The 26688-nt window shown below is 36.4% G+C and overlaps 1 protein-coding gene across 7 annotated transcripts in view; it reads left to right on the top strand.

Moving 5' to 3' along the window:
* SMYD3 (SET and MYND domain containing 3) overlaps positions 1-26688 on the top strand; it is a 383126-nt gene that overhangs the window by 304413 nt on the left and 52025 nt on the right. For 6 of the 7 annotated variants that reach the window (XM_074537272.1, XM_005489721.4, XM_074537271.1 and 3 more), the window contains 3 exons: positions 234-301; positions 2771-2873; positions 9414-9524. In XM_074537272.1, coding sequence (XP_074393373.1) covers positions 234-301; positions 2771-2873; positions 9414-9524 — 282 coding nt within the window. The remainder of the gene's footprint in view (positions 1-233; positions 302-2770; positions 2874-9413; positions 9525-26688) is intronic. The other variant, XM_005489722.4, reaches the window with a different exon arrangement.

Below are 26688 nucleotides of genomic sequence, written 5' to 3'. Positions count from 1 at the left end.
CACATTTTTTTCAGGATACTAAGATTTCTGCTTTTAATTGACAGCAGTTTTACAGGAGAGTGTGTCCCAGATGTGATTGCTGTAAAATGAAAGAGCACTAGTGTTGGGCTTGAATGTTTCCCATCTAATTACCATTTGCCCCTTCTTTTTATTTTGGAAGGGGTTTTTTCACTTGAGTGTGGGGTTTCCAAATGATTCTGGTAATCCTGGATTTTTTTCCCTTGTTTTTACAGGTGACCTGTAACAGTTTCACCATCAGTAATGGAGAGATGCAGGATGTTGGTGTTGGCCTCTATCCCAGGTACTGTGGACACTGTTTCATTCACAGGCAAAATCTGTGTCAGTTTTTTTCCCTTTTTTTCCAAGGTAGCTGTAAGGACCATCAAAGCACCAGGTAACATGTCTAAATGAGAAACTGGGAAATGGAAATAAAGAGTAAAAAAATACAATCTAGTTGAAAGCATTCTTAATAGTCCTTATTACAGCATTAAAACAGTTTAAATGGTATACATCTTTATATTTTATTTTTATGGAGTTGGTAGTCTTTTCTAAGTGAGGATAAATGCTGACATCAACAATGTGCAACTGGGACTAGTGAGGGAAACATGTTCAATGATGCTTTAGAATATAGATATTTTGCAGCCGAGAGCCTTCAGAATTAGTAATTTGAAGGAAAAGATTGATATATTTATAAGTAAATTACCATAACAAAGAAACTGGTAAGGTGAAAAGATGAGTCCCTTAAGAGATAGATGTTACTATTTCAATTTCTTATTATTATTTCTTATTTGTGTTAGGAAAGAAGTATGTACCAATGAAGATTTTATCTTTGTAGAATTAGTAACCTGTAATCATAAATATGGAAAATTAGTATGTAGTTTAAATGTATGTTGTACCATCTAATTTTTTTGTTAATGCATGGTTGAATTAGGTTTGTCAGTACCTCAGTTGGCCTGTCACTGCTGTTTCTTTTCCTTCTAAAGTCATATGTAAGATTTAAATAAGGACACTTAATATCTTGAGGTCTGCCTTATAGTAAAGATGAGGAAAAGGTATTTAGGAGGACATGGGAATTAGCATCACGAAGAGTAGAAAACAGTAATTTGATTTCATAATGGAATGAAAACAATAGTTGAGAAAAATGAAATACTATTTTTGAGCATTATTATTAGGGAAATGCTTGATTTTGGTTGAAAAAAAAAAAAGCCGTTAACTGTGAAGAAAGTATCTGTCTATGTTCAATGATGATTCACTGCCAAGGGATGCCAGAGACTGTTTTCCAGGTCACTTCAGAGCAGTTTGAGTTTTGTTATAGCAAAACAGATGGAAAAATTGAAAACTTTAAATCTGTGGTTTACAGGTCCTGGCCAAATGTCCTCCCAGATGAGTTCTTATTCTTTCAGAAGAAATTGTCATTAAACCCACTAGTGTTTCCATGAGACAAGATTTCATTAAAAGTTCTTTATTAAGCCTTATTAAGAGGTTGTATATTGTTGTATGGCTTGATAGCTTCAGCATCACAAAATATTTTGGAATAGGTAAAATCCTGTGGTCCTGCTGTGCATCACATTGTGAGCAGCTTTGAGAGTGTGCCCAGTGATCTCACAATAAGTGTAATGGATACTCTCCCAGTGGGTTCTTGAGGAGATTAACCACAGATATTTTATTAGGCCAGAAGGGATACCAAAAGAGTCAGACCCCTGTTGATACCTCCTGTAAGAGTCAGAAAACTAAATAAACATGGTTTGGTGCAGGGCTCTGACCCTTGGCAACATCCTCTATTTTACCACCATCAATTGGGATTTTGAGTAGCTGAATCAGACAAGGACAAGGACAGAATATAAATGCAGCTAGGAGCTGGATAAGCCAAAAATTCTTCTTCCAGCCTGATAATATCAGAATTATTCTTTCAATGGGTCATTCCCATAGGGGAAAAAACATCAACCCCATTTCTGCTACAGCAGAAATGTTTGCCTGGCAGAGTCAGTTATTTCTCAGCTAAGGAAACTCGTGATTCAGAGGTGTATAGGAGATTTTGTTAGCAGGGTCCTTCAGACAGTGGGAAGGGTGTGCTTGTGCAGTGTTTGTGTCTCTGGAGGGTGCCAGCAGCTCCCTAAGGAGCTGTGCTGCCCCAGCTGTCACATACCACAAGAACAGAGGCTGGGCCAAAATATGCATTAAAATAGAGACAATGGCCATGTTTCTTCTTTCAACTCTAAACACCAACTTCTTTGTCTTTGAGACATAGTATACTCCATTTTCTCCTGATAGGAAATACAAGTTGGTTGCTGGCCCCTTTGAGCCATACTTGCAGTGACAGTCAGGTAATCGATAAGGTTAGTGCCCTGAAACTGAGCAGAAGCAGCAGAAATAGAACTCAGTCCCTCTTGCCAAGGCAGGTACTGTCAAGGTAACAAGGTTAGTGTCAAGGTAACAAGGTCACCTTGTTCCCTCTTGCCCAGTTCCCTGAATCAGAGCTCCCAGAGAGGCACTGGGAGGCCATTGCCTTCCTCCTGCCCTGAATACACAAAAGGCAGAAACATTTGAAGAGATCCCGACATGGCTCCTATTACTAAGGAATATAAATCTTCTAAGCTTTCATTTTCCTCCCCAAACCAGGAGCTGCTGATTTAACAGGGAATTTATTTTTTTCATGACTCAATTGCTTGATACTTCAGATATAATCATGTTAGCTACTTTCAAATGATTAAAGGGAAATGGCAATGGAGACTCCTCTGCTAAGTTTTTTTCTTTCTTTCACCCCTCACAGCATGTCTTTACTGAACCACAGCTGTGACCCAAACTGCGTGATTGTTTTTGAAGGATACCAGCTTTTACTTCACTCTGTCCGAGAGATCCAGATTGGTGAAGAGGTAATTAACTTGTCCTCCCTTCCATCACAGACACCTGCAACAATGACATCTCCCTAAATAAATTCCAGACTGCTGGGCCACCAGCTTAATATTTTGATGATATATTGATGCCACTTTCTAGCACACAGCTATCAGGAGGAAAATGATAAATAGAATCATCTCTTCACACTGCCTGGGCCCCATAATCATTACTTCTCATAAATCACTAGCAGTCTTGATAAATTCCTGTTCCTCCTTTCCTCCTCTAGGCACTTCATTTTGTTTGTATTTGAGTGTCTTTACCCTGATGGGAACACTTACAGTATTTCTGAGTGGAATGCAGTGTTCCTTAAGTCATTACAACAATAACATTTGTCAGGCGGCAACCATGCTGTTGTAGTAAACTTTTCATTGACAGTGAAAGCAGCAAAACAAGGTGTGTTTGCTTGTCCATTTCACTAGGAAAAACTTCAAAATATCCTTTTCAAAAGATTTTTTATTTGGTCTAAGGTATTCTCCACTTTATTTTTACAACAGCACTTGTATTAATTTGAAAATAAGCATTTGTGGCTGGAAATCAAAAAAAAAAGTGCTTTGCAGTAATGCAGTACTGTTTGCTTAATAAGACCTGGAAAGAAAAGTGTGCATACATGTAATTTCATATGCATGTGTGTAATTTCAGATGCATCAATGACCTACACAGTCCTAGCTGTTGGTAATTTCAAAATCATAATCTAATGTAAATATGATTCACACCTGTTCTTAAAACTCTGTGAATATGAAGACCATACTTATTTTGATTTAGACACGGTACGTGCCCATGCAGTTTCTTCTTTTTTAATGTATTCTTTCTCAAAGATAGTAGGGCATCAAAGCAAGTAAATGGTAGAAATTTTTTTTAGGCCATCAAAATAAGTAAGTGGTAGAATATGTTTTTCAGCAAAACATTGTTAAGAAGCAACGGAAATGTTTTTGCATGCTTACCTTTTTGCCCAGAGAATTCTTTCAGGATGCAATACATGTTTGTGGAGCTGTTAATTATAGAAATTTCTCAGTTCAGCATTCTTGTTTAAGTGTTGTTATAGACACCTTCCTTCTATTTTATCCATAAACCATAGCTTTCCTCTTGGCTTCCCAGTTCACCGAGATGGGTTGCTTATTTAAAAATACAGTAGATTTTAATGTCTTACCAGGAAGAAAATGGGCTTAAGGCTTAAGAGACAAAATAAAGCTACAAAGTCAGTATTAGGTTAGATCTGTTATTGGAAGTGGAAGGGAAATAAAATTTTTGTAAGCGTATGTGCAAGTCAGTAGTTCAATATTATTGTCAGTACCTATTTACTTTTCCTTATATGCAACTTCTGCCTCTTTTCATTTTGTGTTCTGCATGGTGAGTTTGATGCAACTTTCCACACTGCCTTTCTGCTTGCCTGCAGCAGGCTGAGCTCAGTTTTAGTAATAGCCAGATATTGAATTTACAAACATACGTACATGAAGCTGTATCATCTGTTGTGAGCTGAGTTTTAACTTCTATTACTGATGTCATGATCTGACCTAATGAAGATACATGTCAGGGAGGAAACTGATTGGGTTTTCTGAATAAATTGGGTGCTCTGAGATGATAAGATGAACATTATTTCAAGTCATGAAGCAACAAAAAAATTATAATCACTAGAAATTTTCTCTTATCCTGTTCAAACTTACACTAGATGCAGACAGAATGAGATCCTCTATAAAATAATTACTAGAAATTTAGCACTAAGATGTATCAGAAATAAGAAGCTAAGTAGCAAGTCAAGCTCAGATTAGTAGAAGAGGACTATTCCATCCATACAGGAACATATTTTTGCACATATGTAGCACTTTCTGTCAGAGCACACTGCAGGAGTTTACTCACGCCAAGGAGTTCCTGACCATCTAAAGTTGCAGGGAAAGTGGAGAGATAGGGAGCTGAGGTGTCTGGCCATTGTGGTCATTCTGAACTTTGCTTCCAGAATCTCAGAAGTAATTATAACACCTTTTTGCTCTTCAAGACAAATACAGAATTACAGAATGTTTAGATTCGGAAGGGACCTCAGAGATCATCTGGTCCCTTGCTGTGGGCAGAGACTTTCACTAGACCAGGTTGCTCAGACCTCCCTCCAACCCTGCCTTGAACTCTGCAAGGGATGGAGCCTCCACAACTTCTCTGTAATGTTGACTATTACAGGTTTTGTAACTTTAGATGATGTTGATTTGACAGCATACAAAGATTTTTCTTATTGCAGCTCTTTGCAACAATGAAATTTAAATGTTGCGGAAAAAGATGAGATATGGGGAAGGATTATTAAAAAGCAAAAATTATTCATCTAGAGATCATGAGGGCTCCTTTACTGGCAAAGTAGCCTATCAGCTAGTTTTGTCAAAAAGACAAGCAGTCTACTCTTAAGAGGTCTTCATCATTACCCTACCCTTAAGTAACCACTTCAAACAGCATCAAGATGTGTGCTATAATTTCAATTTACTTTTTGTTAGTTGCTGAGTCTATCTGGTGTTTTGCAGGCAGACATGAGATGATTTCTCCTCCTCTCCAATCAGAAGTTTTATGGCTTCAAATCAATTACTCTTGCTGGGAGGCAGAATGGATTAGCTGAGGTGCAGTTCTGCTCCAAAATGGGTTCTTTGCTTCTCACCAGCTTCAGATTTCAGTTAGAGCAAATTTGTATCTTTCTTCATAATATCTTATAACTGACTGTACCTTACAGAGCAACATTTTTTAAGTACTGAAAACAAATAATGATTTCAGATGATGAGCAAATAAATCTATTTTCATCATAGATTGCAACCAAGTTATATAGTGTTTTTGTTACTGTAATTCTGTGAGAAGTTTTGTATCTGTGTATGCTTGACACATTACATTTTTTCCCATTTAAGTTTGTAGAAACAAATTTTTCCTGGAGTTAGGAGTTTTGCTGGTTTTGTACCACTGCAGAAGAAGACCTTTTTATCTTATATGCCAAAACAGAAAGAGTGCATACTATTAAGCACTTGTGTAACTCTGTCTCAGGAGCAGATTTCTGTACACAACCCTCCCTAAGATTCTGAGAGTCATGATTGCAAAACCAAGAAGATTCCTTTTCCTTTTTTTCCCCCTGCCACTAGCATTGAAATAATTGATTTTAAATTTTTACAGAATTTTCTGTTTAGAAATTTTGTGGCTTATATTCTGTTACAAAAAAAACCAAAAACCAAAACAAAACCAAAAACACAACAACAACAACAACAAAACCCTATATAAATTAAGTCCACTGCATCGTGGCAGTGCTGGAAAATTGTGTCTACCTCAGCTGGCAGATGAGGAACATGAGAAACTAACCACCATATCCATGATTAAAGAATTTCTGTGCTCAGACACTGCTGTATTTCTAAGGAAAGGGTTTTAAGAGTCAATAAGTCACATGGCTTTTAAATAATTCCTTGCCTTCATAAATGTTTTTTATATATATTGTCCAGTTTGGGGGAAAAGATTTATTGCATTCTTTATAAACGATGCAATAAAGAGGCAAGCTTTGGTCAGTTGAAGTAATGTTTTAATTAGTAGCATACATCCCACATGCAAATACCATTAAGACAACCTTTGATAAATGGGCACATTTCCCAAATATGTACAAGTTAAATGAGCCTTGCATCTAATGAAGTGATCCAAAATTAAACCAAGGACAGAAGAGAGACTTGAATACAGAAATTTTGTTTTTAAACAATTATATTATTAGTATAGGCTCAGTCACTGTTAGGTTGATCATGTTTCTAAATATTCTAGTTACATTTTGCCACTCACTCTGCCAGCTACAAACATTTTTTCCCTCATGGATTTCTCCTGGCAGGGCTGGGAATTTGAACTTGGGCAGGAGAGACCCTAAGCTGTTAAAATGCTAAAAGGAGAGATAAATGAGATGGAGCCTCTTCTCCTCTTTCTGCCCAGTCATATGTTTTAATCCAGAGCATGTTGGTACGTGACTGTTCATGTCCACAACTGTTTGGCAACCTCTGAAAAAGAAATGTCTTTTTTTAAACTTCTTCCTACCTCCAAGGTTTCTGCAACATAAATGAAAAAAGCTGAGGGTGGGGGGATGGAAACCAAAGATATAAAGAGAGAAAGGGATGAAGCCTGTAGGTTGGATAGGTGAGGTATATTTAGTGTTGGCTCTGTGTTTATTTCACAGTATTGTAACTAAACTCTGCCTAATGACAGTTTCATTACTAATGGCAGGGTTTAAACCATTGTCTTAAATATTTTGGCAAAGAGTACACTAATTTCACATTATTTTTTTTGTCAGAAGATTCCTACTGTCTTGCACTGTGTCTGAACTTGGTTAAATCCTTTTACTGTTGGATGCCACCTGAACCTAAAGCCCAGCAGGACATGAGTCAAAACTAGAGGTGTTTATTCAGACAACAAGAGACAGAGCCAGTGTGTGAAATGATTTTGACAGACAACACTTGGGAGTTGCAAGGAGACATGAAGATTTGGGAGGCTTTTGATGGGAGAGGGAAATTGGGTTTTGGATGTCTGAAGGATGAGGTTAGGACTGCAGCTTGGATGGAAAATGCTTTGTGGGAAGGAAGGGAGACAGATCTTTCTTACCACACCAAGGGGGATGCAGATTAGGACCAGCTGTGGAAAGAAGTGAGGACAAAGTTGTTGGGGTCACTGAAGATGAGAAATCAGAGTAGGGCAACAAGGACTGTTAACTTGGGAAAGCAAGTGAACACAGTAGGGAAAGGTGAAGGATAAGGCTAAAGGACAGACCTGAGACTGGTACAAGGAAGAAATCATCCCATTGTACCAAAAGTGGCTATGCAAGGAGCTAGAATTTATGGCTAGAAAACAGGTTTAGGTAATCAAGTGTTGAGAATTAAACAGGAAAAGGATATTCATGTTGAGGGGTAGAGAACAGAAGAGAAAGAATAAGAGGGACATTGAAGATAATGGAGCAGAAGAGACAAAGCTTGGAAGAAAAGGATGGAAAATAAATAAGCAGCACAATTTCCATCCATTCCCTGCAGAAAGATCAGAGGAAAGCCTAAGGCTCCTATGTAAAATATTATTACAGACTGTTCTGCTGTAAGCCAGTAGTGGTGAAACTAATCCTCTCTTGGCTCAGACATCCACAAGCTGGGGCAGAACAACATTATCTAGAATTCTAAACCTAGCAAAGTTCTCACACTTGCTAACTTTTGATTAATTGTGGAATTTTAATTTGTCTCTCTCATTAATTATACTATTAATCTTCAATTATGAGGCCATATTTATTTTAAATGCTTGACTTTGCCATCTCAGTAGACTTCTTTTAACACAGTTCTCCTTCAATATGTAATCAAATTACACTGTAATAATAAATTTAAAAAAATGCAGGCATTGTTTTAGTTGCTTGTTAATTGCTCATTCAATTAGAAAGCTCACTAATTTGCAAAAATGCAGGTTCTGACAATGGATTTCATGGTCATTACTAAAATTGGTCAGGTTTTCCTGTAATTTCTTTGAATGGACTCTCATGATTTAACTGAAAACCATGTGAAAATTCTCCCAATTAGTTGAAGTGTCTAGGCTCAGGATGAAATAATGTGACCTGATTTTTTTTCAGCTCTGACCCCTCTGGAGTGTTTCAAAGTGTGTTGGGCGTATAGTGTAATCACTGAATAACATGTGATTGTATACTGGTCTGAACTGAGCAGGTTTTTTTGTTATATCCTTTTCCTTATCATTAGTTTGTGCCTGTGAAGCACTTTAAACATTTCAAGAACTCTACAAATGGTTAGTCCTGTAAAATTCTTTCTGGCAGGCATCAAAGTGAACAAACTACAGACTTCTCTGTAGCTCATTGGAATTCACTCTGTACAGTGTAAGAAGTTGAAAAATGGCACAAATTTAGGCACAAATTTTCTTTTATCATTTTAATAAATCTTCTTGTCGGTAGTTTCAACAACTTAGACTGCAATGATTTTGTGCTTCCTTGGTCACAAGGGAAACATCACAGAGACACTGAAAATGGGTATGGCATAAGAGGAATTCTCCCCAGGCTCAAACATATATTTGCAAAAAAGTAGGGGCTTACCTGAGAAAAAAAATTTGGAGATAGTTGGATATTGTGTAACACTAGTGGTAAATACACTCTTAAACTCTGGAGCTAGACAGAAAATGAGATTTCATGCACAAGGGATTCAGATGCTTTATGCATAGCTTCTTTGCTATCTTTTCTCACTCTCCTTTCTTTTCTTTTTCCTACAAATAAGGATTAAAAGTTGAAATAGCGATAATTTTGGGTGGAATTAATAATTTCAAACTATATTGATCTTGAAATGTGAAAAAGTGTTCTTCCATGGAAATTATCTTTCTCTTTTTCTCACCTTCTGTAAAAGTAGTCAATTTCTTCTGGAAAATAATCTGCTAGCATTTTATTTTATGCTGGGAAAAATTCTGTATCCAAAAAAATGTTGCCTCCGCTAATATATACACAGAATGTGGATTTTTTGTAAAATATACCAAATCTTTTTTTTTTTTTTTTTTTTTTTTATGGACAGCTCACCATCAGCTATGTTGAATCACTGGTGCCTACCAGGGAGCGCCAGAAGCAGCTGATGCGCCAGTATTGCTTCGAATGTGACTGTCCACTCTGCCAGAACCCAGAGAAGGTAGGCTGGGAGAAGAAATTCCTTGCCAGGGAAACAGAATTTTCTAAGGCCTGTCAGCAGCTTTCCTTCCTTATTGTAATACTTATCTTTGGCTACTAATTGAATGGCCAGAAGAGGGGAGAAAATTGCCTCTGCCCTCATTGCGGTTTTTGTTGCTGTGAAAGACAACTCTGAATGAAAGAAAAGCAGAAAGTGTTGGCATTTTTCTATTCAAAAGAGTAATCTTGGAACTTCAACTGAAGCCACTTGTCTGATACTACAGGAAGGTTGTGCTTATCCTCAAAATAATGTTGAATTAATTTTGCCAAACACCTGCACCTGCAGTAATTTTGAAGAACTGCCAAGCTTGTTCAGCAGTTGTTAGAGAGAACAGTGAACATCCTTGGGTGACTTTGTAGTTCTTATGCTCACTTACATCACTAGTCCTTGGAGTAGCAGGTCAGTGGTTGTAGTAGATAAACTTTTCTTCAATATGATCTCTTACTAGGGTTCAGCCTAGCCTCATTTGATTATATTCTGGTTTGCTTCATATTTATACAACCTTGGCATGCTAAATTTGTCTCAGAGGCTGATGAGAGATTAAATGGAATAGGCAAAATGAGGCTGGCTTTATAGCAGCTTTTATGCACTTAGTCTCTTTTGTTATATGTACAGTTGCTCTTATTTTCACAAATGCTTGTTTGGAGTGAGTCACCTGCCAAAGCTAAATGTGTTCCTGTAAGATTAAAAGTAGTAAAAAGGTATTGATGAAAATGTAATTCCAAAGAGCATAATATGATTCATGAAATAATAGCAGTGCAGAAAAAAAACCTAGAAAACAGAAAAAGAAAACCCCAAAGTTTAAACTACAACATATGCTTTGATTCATCAGTAGGCAGTTCAAAAAAGAAAACACAGAAAATTTCAGGCTTATGACATAATGCTAAATTACTTCCTGTCTGTGTTGGCATTCTGTGCCTGATAAAAGCTGCTGCAATTCTAGTCAGAGGCAGTGAAGTGAAGACCTCTTTTTATCTTTCTTTTAAAGATGGTCACTCAAATGCCATGAAATCTTTGATTAGTTTTAGGTAAATGGCATCGTCACAGATGCAATGATGATTAAGAAAAATAAGCAGGCTAAAGAGTCTTCAAGGATCACTTAACAGTTTGTGAAAGGGTAGGCAAGTGTTGTAAAGACGATTCAGCATGTGGAATGTTTTAGGAAATATCTCCAGGCTGGTGTATATGTCATTGTAAGAATCAACATATAACATCAAAAATACTGTAGTGAAATTACATGTGCATATATTAATGAAAGCAATACTCATACATAGGTTAAAATTATTAATGATTTTTTAAAAATATTGTTTTCATTTGTGTTCATAGTATATAGATCTTTGTTTTGCCCTTTCACAAAATTTCCCTGGGAATGATACTGTGAAATGTTTGGAAAGCTCTTTGTGACTGCATTCTGGAATTCTGTGCTTGTTGATTGTTACCATGTTAAGATGTCTGTGAAGGTCTAGAAGCATCATGGCAGCTTGGTCTGTTAATGTGTATAAAGAGGACATCTTTATCCTCAGCTTCACTTGAGGGTGATTAAATGTTATCTGCAGCAGTCCTCATAGTATTAATTTCTCTGTGACAACTGAATTTGTAAAATCTCTACATGACTAGCTTATTTGGGTTTTGTTCTTCCATTTATCTCACTGCTAGTAAGCTGAGAGTCATGTAACATTGCAAGAACAGCAGGAGATAATATTTTTGGAAATTCTGGGTTTAGATGTAGATGCTTAAAATTGATAAAATCATTCAAAATCTCCCTGCTGAAATACCCCTAGTACTGAGACAAATTTCGAAGTCATTTTAGAAAATTTTTAAAAAGCAAAATCTTTGTGAATAGAATAGGCAACAGCTGTAACTTGGGATCATCAAGAGTGGCAGAGTCAATATTGTGAACCACTATAGTCAGCTAAAAGTAAATTCCCATATTGCAACATTGCTTTGCAGAAAAAAAAAGATAGTTTTGTCAACAGCAGTTCATCTCATGTATCTTCCTTATAGGTAAAAATGCAAATTCCAGAAAAGCTTTATCCATTCAAGCAAGTTCTTGTGTGTTGGGGATATTTTTTCAGTTGCAGTCATCTCATCCAAAAAGCTAGAACCCTTTGTGAAATCACATTTATAGACACTTCCACGAATACTTATAGAGCTTGTGTTACTCCAGTCTTGCTTAGTGTGCTTGTGAGCTGCTGAACACATACTAGGGACTAGTGAAAGCTCTCAAGATGCACACATGAGTTTATAGTAAAGTTTTAAGTCTAGTGATTTGCACTGTAGCTTTTATTCTACATCTTTTTTAAAGTTTTAAAAGTGATCCTGCAAATCCCCTGGGAAGTATAGGTTACAAGTTTATATGAAGAGCCCATAAACCTTATGTTTATTTGTGCTTAGTTACATGCATCTTTATTCATATTTATAAAAACTTTTGGCAAGATAATTATCAATGAAATTTATGTTTCCTGCTGTATTTTTTAAAGACTTGTTCATTTAGTGTTAAATGCCTGAGTGAAAAAGGAGGATGGTATCAAGTTTCTGTTCTCAAGTCAGCTACTGACTGCAAGTGACCTTGGGAAATTTGTTTTATTCAAGACCAATTTTTGTGTTTTCCAAGATTCAACCCTTATTTTTCATAATTAGTAGGAAGCCACCATTTCAAGTGAAGGTCAAGAGGTTTTTGGCTAGAAAACAGATCAGACTGTATTGGGGATAATTTTTGTGGATGTTCTGGTTTTGTGAAGCTCTGGATTTTTCATTCTCTAAAAATGCAGTGAGAAGATAATTTATCTGTAATTTATACTTCTGCTGAGTATTCTGGTGCCCAAAGGATAATGAAGAAAGGTGCTGTATTTTCTAAGGTATTTTAGCTTTATATGATGGATTTTTTAAAATGAGAATAGTTCCTTGAAGCAGAATGGTTTGGGGTTTGTGTGCTTTGTGCCTCCCTTATACCAAGAGCAAAAACAAGGAGCTCATTCATACTGTCTTCAGTAGAAATCCGTGAAAATTGGAATAGATAAAAGAGGTTAAAGGAATGCCTTGAAGTAAATTGCCCACTCTTTAGACAGATAAAATTTGATGAGAAAAATTATGCTGTTCCATGAAATATATATAAACTCAAAATCAAGACTGACATGGTTACATTTCTGTGCTAGCTGGCATGGATAACCAGAGTGCAGTTACAACACTTCCTAGATGTACACAGTTCCCTTGCACAATTGTCAGGATTTGAGACTCTAATATCTCAGATATTAGAGATAGGCAAAGGCCACATTTTCAATACCATGAAAGGGGCTGCAGCCCAGCCACAGGGACCCTTGCTGAAGCCAAAGTTACAGAAGTTTATCATCAGCTAATACACACTGGCACTCACCAGACCAACGGAAGGGTTCCATGGCTGAGCAGTCACAGTGGCACTGCATGCAAAATCAGAGGGAAAATGAGCAAAATGAGCAGTTCCTCACTGGTAACTGCTGGTGAAAGGACTCCAAAGTGAATCTTTGCTATATGGTAGTAGTTCTTTGTCTTTCCCTCCAGCTGTGAGCACAGCCACGGAATAATCTTGGTGCATAGCAGCTATCAAGGATGAGAAGACATAGAAGCAAACAGTGCAATAGCTGAGCTAGGAATCTTAAATAATTTTTGTGCCTGAGCCTCAATGTGAGCTGCATTTTAATTCTAAGGATGTACTATAATGCTGGCCAGTGTCTTTTAGCAGCTGGTCAAGCAGCCTGGCAAGTAGAAATACACCACTGTAAGCTGGTTAAGATAAAATTGAAGTGAACGTTTTGGTGGTTCAATTCCTGAGAAAATAAATGGCACTAACTACAAATCTAAACAAGACTTTTGTCCAAAGTTTAAAAAAAACAAATCAGGAACTAAAAGAGAGGGAAAAACCTTGTCTTCCTAAAAGTCACTCATAGAATACGTCCTGTTTGTCAATACTTTAAGTTATAGCTACTGTATTGTCTTCAGTTCATTGTATCTTTGACAGCTTTACACATTATTCTTTGCTCCATTTTAAGATCAATTTCCACTGTAACTCAGGAATGTGTGCCAAGCTGAACTCTTGGCAACATATTACTATTCCAACACATAAAAGCTCCTTCCATTAGTTATAATTAAAGATGGGTTTACATTGATGACAAACATTTAAATGAAGAACAGTTTTTTCCACAGTCACGAGCCAGAGAATTGTTCACGTTGTACATCTTCAGCCAAGGATTTCAGGGACATTTGTGCTTATAGAATGGTTTTGTTATGAGCGGGTTTCTCTTTTGGAGCCAGGATTTAATATTTTAGTCTAGCTTGGTTTTTGGAAAGCTTTTATTTATTACAAGGTCAAAAGCAATGGACTTGACTCTGAATCATTTTTGGATTTGGCCAGTGTTTGAGAGTTGCCAAAGTTAATAACAACATAATGTCAGTAAGCATGTTATTCCTTTAATAATTTCTTTTGCTTTGAAAAAAGTACTTACTTATATTGCCTGAATTTTGGTAGAGAACATCACAGGTCCAGTTTCCAACTAAAGGGCTCTCAAAATAAGGTCACCTGAACAGCAACCAAGCTATCAACCTCTACATAAAAACACCACTTGCAATTCTTTACCTGTTATTACATAAATCCACCAGCTCTGTTATAAACCCACACCCCCACAAAATAAGTTCCTGAACCTGAAGTTTTGGCATTATTTTTGTAGTAGAGGGAACAACTGTAGTTTAGAACTTCATCAAATGTAAGTAAATTGATAAATTAGTTGCTGCAGCATGTCTGTGGTTGATTTGCCTCACCAGATTTCCTGAAAGAGACTTGAATATGACCAAAGATACATTATACAACGTTTTCACCTTTGATCTTAATATTTGTTCTCAGCAATACCTTTGAAGAATATGTGCCTAAATTGCAGAGACTTTGTTAGATGAAGAGTATTATTATTGACTGTTGTTTTTAATTAGGATGTAAAAGCTTCATGCAAAATCACTATACAAAAATGTCACCCCTCCCTCAGGGATCATATATTTAGAACACAGGAAACACAAAATTATATGTTAAGAATGCCTTTTGAAATTGCTGAATTATGAAGTGCCATAAGTTTGTGTCCCAGTTTTTCTATTACTTATTTGTTTTTAGACGTTTACATTCTCACTAAGTTTCCCAAGTACAGTATGAAAGATGAGACCTCCAAATTAATTCAAAAGATGAAGCCTGGGAAGCAAGGATTGTTGAAAATGTTGTATTTTTATACAGCTAGCTGAACATAAAACCCTTTGATCAAAGCAAAGACAAAACTAGGAGCATCTGTTTCTCTAGTCATGATTCTAAAAAACTTGCTAAGTACTAATGTGATACCAAAAAGTGTGTTAAAAAATTGTCAGGATTTTGTTCCAATAAAATCCTGGTTTAATTAATTTCTTATCAAAATACAGAGTTTGCAATAGTTAATTGTAGAAATTTTTCATTCCTCATCTTTTTTACTGTTTTGCCACTAGAATTGCCTTTGAAGCAAACTGCAGGATGACATCAAGCCAGAGATCAGTCATGTTTCACCCACCTACTCTTCCAGCCCAATGTCAATATCACCAGTATCTACAAAAGTCAGTGGCAGTAATTGGAGCCTGCTGGGACACAATGCTGTTTCTCTCCATAGGTGGCTGGCTATTTCTTCCCTCTGGCAAGGCATTTGGTAGTGACATAAACCCTGGATTCATTCCTGAAATCCAGCAGTCAGACTAACACTCTTCTGTTTCTTTCAGAGGATCTTACTCTCTTGGGATGGATTTCCAAACAGCCATGGACAGAGAGCTTTTATTTTTCTAGTGCCAAAAATAACAGTAAAAAACAAGGCAGCCACTTCTAATTTCTGGGATCTCTTGTTCATTAACAAAGGCACCATGTCTTCAGCTTTTTAGCATTTCTTACATGACTTCTGAGGCCCCTTCCATCTTTCAACATTATAATTTTTTTCCCCTAAAGTGCAGTTCCAAAGACAGTGGCAAACGCACTGTGATCATTTTTCCATGACAGCTTGCCTGTGCCAGTTGCTTTGGGACTGCCTTGGTATGCTCTGGTCGCCACTTGGCAGCATCCAGCTGGAGCTCACTTGGGTTGTCAAGGTCCTGGAAAAGATCTGGCTGTTCTTATAAATAGACAGGAGTTGAAAGATGTATGTAAACTCTTTGCCTTTTCAGGAGATCCTTAACAGGGCAACCTGTATCAGTTTGGTCCATTGAGTTCATATTTAAAGCAAACATAGAAACTGGGAGTGTGGCACCCTCCTGGGAGTCTGGCTCTCTGCTCATCTCGGTGGAGCAGAATCTCATTCCTTTCAGATCCACACATCTAATAGGAAACTTAAAACTTCTAGCAGATGTTTTAAGGAGAAACACTTTTTTTACCAAAGGAAGAGGGCATTTTTATCAACTTTTAGACTGTTGCAACTACATTTAAGTGCCTGGATCCTACTGGATCCATCCTTTCTGGATGCCCAGCTTCCTTGGGAATATTAGAACTAGCTGACACTGGTAGGATTTCTTTTTGCAGATGTTGTCGTTCCTATAGCAGTCACTATTGGGTCTCTGCTGAATGAAAAACAGAAATAAGAAAAGCCTCACTCTGGATTAGCAATCTAATATAAACATAGAATATTCAGAGAGAATTAGCAGTAATTTAAATATAAGGCTAGATCAGAAAAATCACTTTCCAAACACTTTCCTGCAATGATTTTGGAAAGACTTTTTTTTTCCTAAATACATATAGAAGCCAGTCATTGCATTTTCTGAACTTAGATATCTGAATTCTCTTTTGCTAGAGCTCCTATAAAATCTTGTGTGTTTCAGCCTGTCAAGGTGGTTTCTAATAACAGTAGTACCCTAGGGAATAATCTTGATTTTTGATGTTTTTTCTTGATCTGTTTATCAGTCACTTTTTTTCTATTTTGCAGCGTGTTGGATATTTTAAAATGCCATTAATTAGGTAATTTGATTGAAATATGATAGGTTTCAATTCAGATCCCATAAGTCATTAAGAAAACAAAAAGGATGTTGCAACTTTAAACTGCAGATTTCTGGACTGAATGAGTTTCGATTTTCTGGATACAAAAATCTCTCTGGTTGAAGATCATCCACTTTGGACAAAATAATATCTACATCAGAGCCAGAATGACATTTTTTCCTAGCTGTTAGAGCAGACCCTATGTGGTAAGAGAACCCTACAAGTCTGTCTGATCTCACCATCAGGTGATGGGTGAGATTCAGGTGAGTCCAGGATGTGCACTGTATCTTTCTTCTAGATTCCTGTTCCAAATCAATAAAAATAGGAGCTTGGATATTTTTCTTTCTAAGTGTATATTTTAATGAGCTATGAATTTTAAAGAAAAAATAGAAGAAAATTATTTTAAATACCTTTTCTTCATTGATTCTCTGGACATAAGCAAAATCCTTTCTGACAGTAAAGCAATTTATCATTTACCTTTAAAAACTCAAACTAGGATGGCAAAATTATATGGACTGACCATAAATTCAGCCTTTGTGGGCATGCTGTATATTTTGATCCCTCCATTTTATTGTTTTGTCTGTTCTTAGACCTCAGCTTTTGGGAGAAATATTCTTTTTACTCTGTGCAGAACTAAAACCCCTGAAAAACAATGTAGCTGTGATTCTGATACTGCCAGTTTTATAAATAATAGCAACATTAAAGTCAAAAAACAATCTTAAATCACACCAACATGGAGGAAAAAAAAGGTTGAAAAGTAGTCTACTGTTTATCAGCAAATTTGAGAGTTACTTAAAATAGGACACAATTTTATTATCTCACTGAAATTTTTTGCAATATGCCATCTTTAAGTAATTTCAGCTAAAGTTTTTGTCATCTTTAACTTATTCCTTGTTGAAGACATTGCCCTGAAGACATCACCCACTACTACTCCATGGGAACCTTTTTCATTCTGAATAAATGTTTAAACTATGGTTCTTATGATTCTCTCTCATATCAGTGCACTATGTGTCTTTCTCTTCAGATTCTGAATATGCTTTCTGCATACTCCAAATTTCTGGTTCTTAATGCCATCCTCTTTGTATACTATATACTTTATGATGCTCAGCAATTTGTGTTTTGTTTCATTTTTCTTAGCAAAAAAAAAAAAAAATTGTCCTGATAAATCTTTCCTTTCTTACAGTGTATTTTTGTCTGAGATCACTTACTGTCTATACAATGCCCAGAAATCACTAGAAATAAATACTGCGAATACAGGAGGTGCAAATGCTTGGTAAAGATTAGATTCATTGCAGTGCCTGTTGTCCTAGTTTGCTGAAAATTCCAATCAGAGGAGAGGAATAATGGCTGGTTGTGTTAAGCAGGTTTGTGCACATCGAGCCTGTAAGTATGACCATGGGTTTACCTTATATGGGTCAATAATAGCTTTAAAAAGTCTGGGAAAAGTTTAATCCAGTGGTCCTGATTTTTATCTGGTAATCTACCCATCATTAAATCTGTGAACTAAACCATTCCCTCTCTTGGAAGAACAGCATATTCTGTGAACCCTTTCTCTGTTATTGCTTTTTGTGGTGAAGTGGACATGTACCTCCACTGGACAAACACTGGAAAAGGTCTGACTGGAAAAGCAGCATTGTATGCATATGTGCGTGCAAAGGTACATGCATGGAACATGCAAGGACAGTTTAAAAGTTCTTCCTATTTCATGGACAATGTGTTCCACATCCAGTACATGGTGAGGGTTGCTTTCTTTTGCTGCTATTTGTTTTGTGACCTTTGTTAGCTAATGTGAAGCACTATTTCATATCTCCCTTCATAAATTAGATGCTGAAATGCCCATTATCTGAGTAAAATTTTAAAAAATTAGTTATTCTTTAGTATATTTCAGTATGGAACTTATTAGAAAGACTCACATTGCTATTTCCCATGCCACATTGTGAAAATGCATCTTTCACTCTAAGCTTATTTAAATTAAGTGAGATGACTTTCCTGCCAGCTGCCTCTAAGCTTTTAAACACTCTTTGCAAGCCAAATTTTATTTTTCAAATATTGATTGACTGATTTCGAACCGTGTGGCAAGGTCATCAGGTATCATGAGTTCATTCTAATTGCTTTTGACAGTGTAATAATTCAAAATTGAGGTCCTGGCTGAATTTGTAGAAAGCACCATAGGCTGAGAAAGACAGAATCATCCTCTTCAGTGCCTAAATCATTTCCAGTCCTTAACTAATATTCTCTGAGGTGTATTAAAGCAAGAATGAGCTCATTTGAATAACAAGGTAGCCTATAACTTTTGAGACTGTAAAACTGCAAACTAAATGCTTTGGCTTGAAAAATTGCTATGATAAGCAATGTGCCATATCAGCTTCTTGCTATAATTTAATTCATGTCACAACAATGCAATAACTAAGCTGTAGTTATAAATTTTGTATTTGTGAGCTCTATTCTGAGACATGGAGAGAAACTTCTGTGTGTGTAGAAGCCAGCAGGCTTTAGAAGGCTCTATGTACTCCAGCCACAAGAGTTACAGACAGCTGGGTAGTTTTTTTGTCCCACTGCAAGATGTCCTGCTGTTTTCCATGGGATTGTTCAGTGTATGGTATGGAACATGCTGATTATACCATTAGCAGTGGTTTGAACTGGGGTCTGTAGTAAAACACTGTATCACAATTTTGCCCAAGATTCATCTGAACACCACCATTAAGAAAAACTTGTTGCTGCATCATATTGATTATGTATGAATCTTTGTCTTAGTGTTGGATATAAACTAAGGCTCCTGCACTTCCTTTAACAACATCTAGACAACAAAATTTTTACTCTTAAAGTATTTCAAGTGTATAGCTTTATGTAGAGCTTGCATCATTCCCATGCACAAAAGAAATCCTTCTGAGCTTTGAGTGCTTTAGATGTGATTCCAGCTACCATCTAATAATACAGTAGCTTCAATCTCTAGATATTTTGTGTAGTGGAGAAAGACACTGCGAGGTTCTGTAGCTACTACACTGTATTTGGTTAATGAAGGTGGGGGTCTATATGAAATGAGCTGCTTCTCCCTGCCGCAAACCCTGACCTGCAAAAGAAATGTTACAAAGAAAGTGTTGAGGTAGCTTTTTGGAAGGGCGGCACTCATCCATCTGGGAGAAATGTTTTAGGACAGTTTGTCTGTTTTCAAGCAATAAGTGAAGTACTTAGACAAGAGTATTTATCAGGACATAAAGAAATAGATTTATGGTACTGTGGACTGTTTTTGAAAATGGAAATCCAGTGTAGATTATGTAACACCAAATGATGTTGTTGCATCAGGTCCCAGGAACAGTTGTTTTGAGGTAAGATGTCTAATTTTCATTACAGGTGTTGGGATGTAGGCTACCTCTCCTTGCTTTGAGTCACCTTGACCCATTATCATTAAATGCTGAGGCGTGTAAATACATCTAACACTGGCAGTCAACAGGAGCCAGCTGCATGGGAGCTATCCAAACAGTAAATGAAGGCCCTGAGAAATATTCAAGGGTCTTATAATAGTTTTCATGGCATTATGGTGTTTTAGAGAATGTCCCTTTCACTTTCTTTCGTATTTTTTGTGAAAATGAACAAAATGTTCATGTTATCAAATGAGAACAACCAAAAGATATTGGAAACTGTTTCAAGCACTCATTTGCCTTATGGAGTGTTTCTGGCTGCTTCCCTTAAACGCTGAAGAGCCTTTGCTGTTTAAATTGGTGTTAGTTAGGGGACACTCAATAATAATTCTCGTAAGAATTTCTTGAAATGACTAAAACACTCTACATAATCTTTTTTAAGTATTTGCAAACTTCTTCTTTGATTATATTAAACTAATATTAATCTAGTCAGATATCAAATATTTTGTCAAAAATCTAGAGCAGGAAACTCCAGGTATTGTACTCACTCAGGGAGCTGCAGTTGTAAAAAATTAATTCAACCTCCTTTATTCATGACCTTAAAAAACTTGGAGACTGGAGAGTGTGGATTTGAGTACTGATGCTAAATATTCAAGAAGCATACTAGTGAGTTAGGCAACCAGTTTTTATCAGTACTCTAGGAATTTTGAGATCCAGCAAATGTTTTAAAGTGTAGAGTGGATTAATTTATGTATGATCTTAATCATGTTGCATGTTTATTTCTAAACCATCAGCCTCCTGTATTTCACACCCATTCATTCAGAAAGCACATGCTGAAGTAAATACTATTTTTTTACATTGCAGTATACATTAAAAAAACAGAATTACTATAGCTACAATTTTATCATGTGGTATCTCATGCATTAAGATATTAAATTGTTTTGATATTAGTGTTCAAAAATAGTATCTAAATTTATGTCAGTGTATCTTCAGTGAGAACCAATAATTCAATGGGCACAAGTTCTTCAGATCACTGAAGCATATATTGAACTTCACAAGTAACTACACTTCTACTTAGTGAAGTATTCAGTCATTTGCATAGATATTAACTTCAATGGGATTTATATATGCTTTTAAACTTAAGTGCATATTTCAGTGAACTGATGAATGTGGATTGGATTATTCCTTGTGAATAACTGAAAATTCCGAGGATTTTGGACCTACAAATCTCTTCTAAGCCACTAAATGCACTCAGTGGCTCTCCATATCTCCACAGGTTGCAGAATTAAGGAATAAAGAAGATTTGCCTTATAGCTGTCAGTTTGTGTGCTGAGAGACCTAGAGATTGCCTTGACAAATGTGTAATGTCTAAGACAGTCTGTGAAATACCAGTCTCACTGTTGCTAGGGATTAGGCTGAACAGTATCCTTGCTCAGGTAGATGAACTAACACAGGGTTTGTTTTTGTACTGATGCTGGAAATTACAATGGAATTACAAACGTGACAAGAATTTTTGGGTGATCTGGCATAAGGCCCTCTCTCACTCCTGCTAAGCTATAAGTCATTTCCTTTGCTTTTCCTCACTTCTGGTTTTTATGAGTTGATAAATAGTGAACTTCTATTTATTGTTCTTCCCACTGTCCAATCAATTTTTATTTCTGCCTGGATGGGAATTGTGCAGTCAGCCCTAAGCTCCTGACACAGGGAGATTTATAAAGGCAGTGCTGCCACAGACACAAAACTGTCCTGTTGCTCATCATCCTGACTGGGGGTAGGCACTGAGGTCTTGGGTCTGCAAAGTGTCAGTCATCCCCAGGGCCTGAGCTGTGTGTGACATAAAGATGGGCAAGTATGACTCCGAAAAGAGTAGTAGTTTGTAAGGGACCTAGTTTAAAAATATATATGGTAAATGTTTTGCTCAGCAACCAGAATAACTCACACTTAACTGAAATGACTTCAGAATGCATTAAATACATGTGCCTTTTATTTGAGGAGTCTCCAGGTAGCAAGATGCTATGATGTAGTTTAGCTGCTTAGCCCTGTGTATTTATTATATTTTGACAGACCTATCTTTAGATACTATTGTGTTTTCATGCTAAGTAGCCTAGCATCCTTTTATACTGCTTTTCAAGAGAGAAAATGCTGTCTGTAATATTATTTGTTGAGATTTTTATCACAAAGGGTAGATGTAAAACAGAAAAGCTGTAATAACAACACTTGATCTGGGGGCATTATTGGGTTTAAAAAAGTTCCATTGGGTTCTGATATTCGAGACTAATAAAAACTTTGAGCTTTTTTGGGTGTATTTTCTCTTACTACAGAAACTTTTTTATATGCACACTCTAAATATATATACACTCTAAAAGTTTGTTCTGACATCACAAATATTAAATCACCATAATAATCAGTTATAGATAATGCTTATGAAATAATTCCAAAGTGTACTCATAATAACTCTGTTTGTAGAGTACACAACATTTTCATGAATGAAATGAAAGTAATTGCAAAAACATTGCCAGTAAAATTAATGGATGACAAAGGCTGAGAGAATAATAAACATTTCTGAGAACAGATAAATAATAGAGAATAACTGGAATTGCTGCTAAATTGGACCTATTGAAATATAATGCAGCACCACTGCAAGGGTGTTCTACATCTGAAAGGGGGAATCTATGGCTATGATTTGTTTCACCACATATCAGACAGCTACGGGATGAATGTTGTCATCTGGGCTAGTTGCTCTAGACTTTCTTTATGGAAAAAATGGAGAAAAATGAGCACACTTTGACTGTTATTCATCTGACATATTTTAGAAGCCTGCTTTAGGATAATGCAAGTTGCACCCAGAGAGTGTTTCTTTGTCATGGAGAAGGGTGGCCCAAAATCTACATTTGAGCAAATGAATCTCAGCATGGGTGTCTGAACACCCACAAAAGAAGCGGAAAACATTGTGTTTTCCTCTGGCAAGGAAATCTATAATCTTGAATCTATATAGCAAGGGAGTCAGTAGGAAGAACGATGTCCATTTTCTTCACTATAAAATTTTCTTCACATTTATGAGGTTGCCTGTGTATCATACAAAATACAGATGCAGTGATCTTTGAAAAGGCTGTTTAAAAATGTGTGTGTCTAAAAAAGTCACAGAAATTAATAGCTGAAATGGGATTGCAGTAAAGGAGAATGGAGTATGACTCTGACAGAAATGGGATTATTATTTTTTGCTGTGCAGAATTGTGAACCTGGCAGATATTGGACTTGCAGCGGTAGAGGTTAAGAATTGTTTTTCTGTTTGCTTCTCCTACCTTACAGTTTGGCTTAACTAAATCTAAGCTGGACTTATCTTAGTCCTATTTAATTTTATTAAATTAAACTGACTTCTTAAAATAGACTTGCTAATCTTAACTTTTTCTTTATTGAAAGCATCTCATTTTAATAAATTTCTCACAGTTGTTTTTGATGTCTCTTTTAAATTTCTGTGTAAATATAATAATGTTGTAACTAAATTGGATAATGTTAAGGGAAGGTTATTCATACTGCCCTGTGAAGGTGTTTGTCTTTTTGCACTACTTGTATGCAGAGTGTGGGAAGACCTTCATCTTGATCTCAATGCCTAAGTAGAGCACTTAAATATGAATGATGTGAAGAACTGCTAAATTCTTAAATAATATAATAAATATAATATAATATAATATAATATAATAAATATAATATAATATAATATAATATAATATAATATAATATAATATAATATAATATAATATAATATAATATAATATAATATAATATAATATAATATAATATAATATAATATAATATCTATATGATGTACAGTGTTACTAACCTGTGCAGTTCTTATGCACTTCCAGACACCAGAGGCAGTAATCCATGAAGAGCTGGTATTGATTGTGTGAGGGAATGCATCCTGCCTAATACTGAGCAATGAACTGCACAGATTCAATATAGCGTCCAGCTCTAATGTGTCTTGTTTTACTCTGAGAATTCAAAAATAAAAAGTACAAATTCAATTTGTTCAGAAGTTGAAGCCCATCCCCTCCTAAGAGCCTTACAGGGAACACAGCATTGTTTTTGTCTGCAAATAGAGTACCTTTGGAATTGCCATATGTCCCATCCCAGCCATGTGACAGAAAACACAAGGCTTCTGGTGAGGTCAACCTTATGTGGGTTGCAGAGGATAAACTGTTATTTATGAACCTGGCATTATTTTTCATGGAGCAGGGCAAAGCAGCTTTTAAAACTTCAGAAATCCCTTGTAAATCTTGAATCACAACAGGGCTGTGTGTGCTGATAATTTCACATACTTGTAGTTCTTAATGAAGTACATTCACAGGACTGAAGGTGAGTGAATTCTCAGCTGAAACTGCAGGCTACTATAAACCGCAGCCCTCAGAATCTAAGAGATGAGAAGTCTTTGATTCTGGGTTTAAACTTGATCCAGAAAATGTTTCACAGGAGATGACCCCAGCTGTTTTGAGGAAGCGCTCAAGTGTGCTTTTCCTTTTGCTGTATCTGTAGCTGCCTGCACCTGTGATTGCCTGGCAGGCCCTCATGCCCTTTTTGCTCTGAAGAACTCATGGCAGAAATTTAGTATAGCTGCAATATCACAGCTTGTGTACCACATTTTCTCACTGACTTTTCTTCATCTTCCTGAAAGGGAAACTTCAGAAGATGTGCAGTGTCTTTACTCATTTAATGCTTTTCTTTGCTGTCTAGCATAAAACAATGAGTTACTGAGTTTACTGGAAACAAACATGCAGTAGCTCCTGCACTTTAAAATAGAATCAGAAATTAAAAATCATTATTTATGCTTTCAGAGTACATTATATCAGATCTGTTCCAAAATGTCATGCCCTAATTTAAATGTCTATGAGCTCCTCTGTTTTGTTCAAATACACATCTATAGTTGCTTAAATTTTTAGAAATTTTTAAAAATTAAGCAATCATATACAATGGGCAACAATTTCCATGAAATGGTTAGGTATTAGAGGTATCTACAACTTTTAAGGTGTTAAAGTATTACAATTCAGAAAACTTAAAAATTAAGCTTCCACAAAAAAGAGAGAACAGAGTTATCTGCTGCTGTCACACAGGACTATTGTTATTATTATTATTATTATCATCATCATTATCATTATTATTATTTAGAAATAGATCTCATGTTCAGAAAAAAATTATTATTTGCTGTGATTTCTCAGTCTTGCAAAAATACCATATCCAGTCATATTTCTTGTTAGACTCCAAATTTCTCTTTGAGCTATGGTTTATGTTTTTATCCTTTGTAAAACTGACATTTGCTGGTTGCATTGCACTCTTTTAATCCATTTGTATATTTAGAAGAGCAGATACTGGTCAGGGAAAGCTTTAGTCCTGCTTTTTCACTTGTCTCAGGGCAGCCTGGGAGTCCAATGCCTCCTACAAAGCTTTGCTTATTTCTGCCTATGTGGGACTGGATAGCTGAATACTGAAAACAGGCAAATAATGAAGATGCCATTGGACATACTTCAAATGGGAGGAATGCTGGGAAGGAGAAAAAGAGGTATAGGGGTTATTTACCATTTGGATTTTCCTGTTGCCACTTCTCCCTTCTCTGAAGGGAAGTGAGGAGTGCTTCATGGTTTCCTCTGGGTGGACAATGTGGGGCTTGTTTCTCTACCCCCACCTATGATAAGGAGAAAGATGAACTTTGTATAGAGGACCAAAATCCATGTCTCATAACTATACTGTAACCTAAATGTGAAAGGAGAACTAGTCCTTAATAAATCTTTCTGGTGGTCAGGAGGGTTTTGGAGGTGCAGTGCATAACAGGTGAGCAGTGGTGGGGCTGTGGGAGCACTTTTGGGGAGAGGACAATGGTGCTTATTGGTTAGCATGTGCTTGTTTTGGTAAGAGAAATACCTTCTCTCAGAGGACACGCTGTCCATGTGGGAATCTTTAAGCAATCAGGATTTTTAATGCTGGGATCACAAAGAACAGTGATTGCTAACACTGTGGGTGAAAGAAGTGGTGCCTGATATTAATATGCAGGGAGCACTTTCAGGAAGTATGAGAAGCAGATGAGTAACTGGGGGAAGAGGAGTGGTGTGAAGGAACAGGAAGGCAAGAGAAGCATTTATCTGTACTTTGTAGATCACACTCCTTTCTAAGGACAGTTCCATTAAGGATGGAATGTCTTCAGGACTCAAATAGCAGAAAAGATAGAGAGAGAAGTAATTTTTAGATAGAAATACTGGAGAATGAAAGAGATGATTACTTTCAAATGCTTATTTCTGTGGTGTCTGATGTCTGTACTTGTTTCAGGAGATGATGCTTTTATAATAAAACTTCCTATCACTTAAAGCTAGAACTGCAGATCATTTTATATTTGGCCAGTCTTCAAACAGATTGCAGTCCTCATCAGATACTCTCCAGTTTTCTTGTTTCTCTTTCTTTTGTTAATGCTTTGTGACTAGATTATCTGGTCTAATTATTTTTTGGACCAAGAGAAAAATATTTTGTTTTTCTGAGAAGCAAACTCTTGTGTTTAGTGTCAGAGTTAGAAATAAGGAAAATAATTAGGCAGAAATTGCCAGCTCTTCCTTCTTTTTCAAAAGCCTCTTTTTTCTTCAGCTGGTGTTCTTTTCTATAAATGAAAAAAGTCCATTTTTACTGTTGGCAGCTCTGCACTCCTGGAGGTTTGACTGGGAACTTGATCTCAAAAGAGATATTTGAAAGGATGTTACCCCACAGAAAGCTGTATCTTCATAACTGTTATGACCAC

This window comes from Zonotrichia albicollis, chromosome 3, assembly GCF_047830755.1.
Source record: "Zonotrichia albicollis isolate bZonAlb1 chromosome 3, bZonAlb1.hap1, whole genome shotgun sequence".
Classification (NCBI taxonomy): Eukaryota; Metazoa; Chordata; class Aves; order Passeriformes; family Passerellidae; genus Zonotrichia; species Zonotrichia albicollis.
This window is presented reverse-complemented; position numbering and strand designations above follow the sequence as displayed.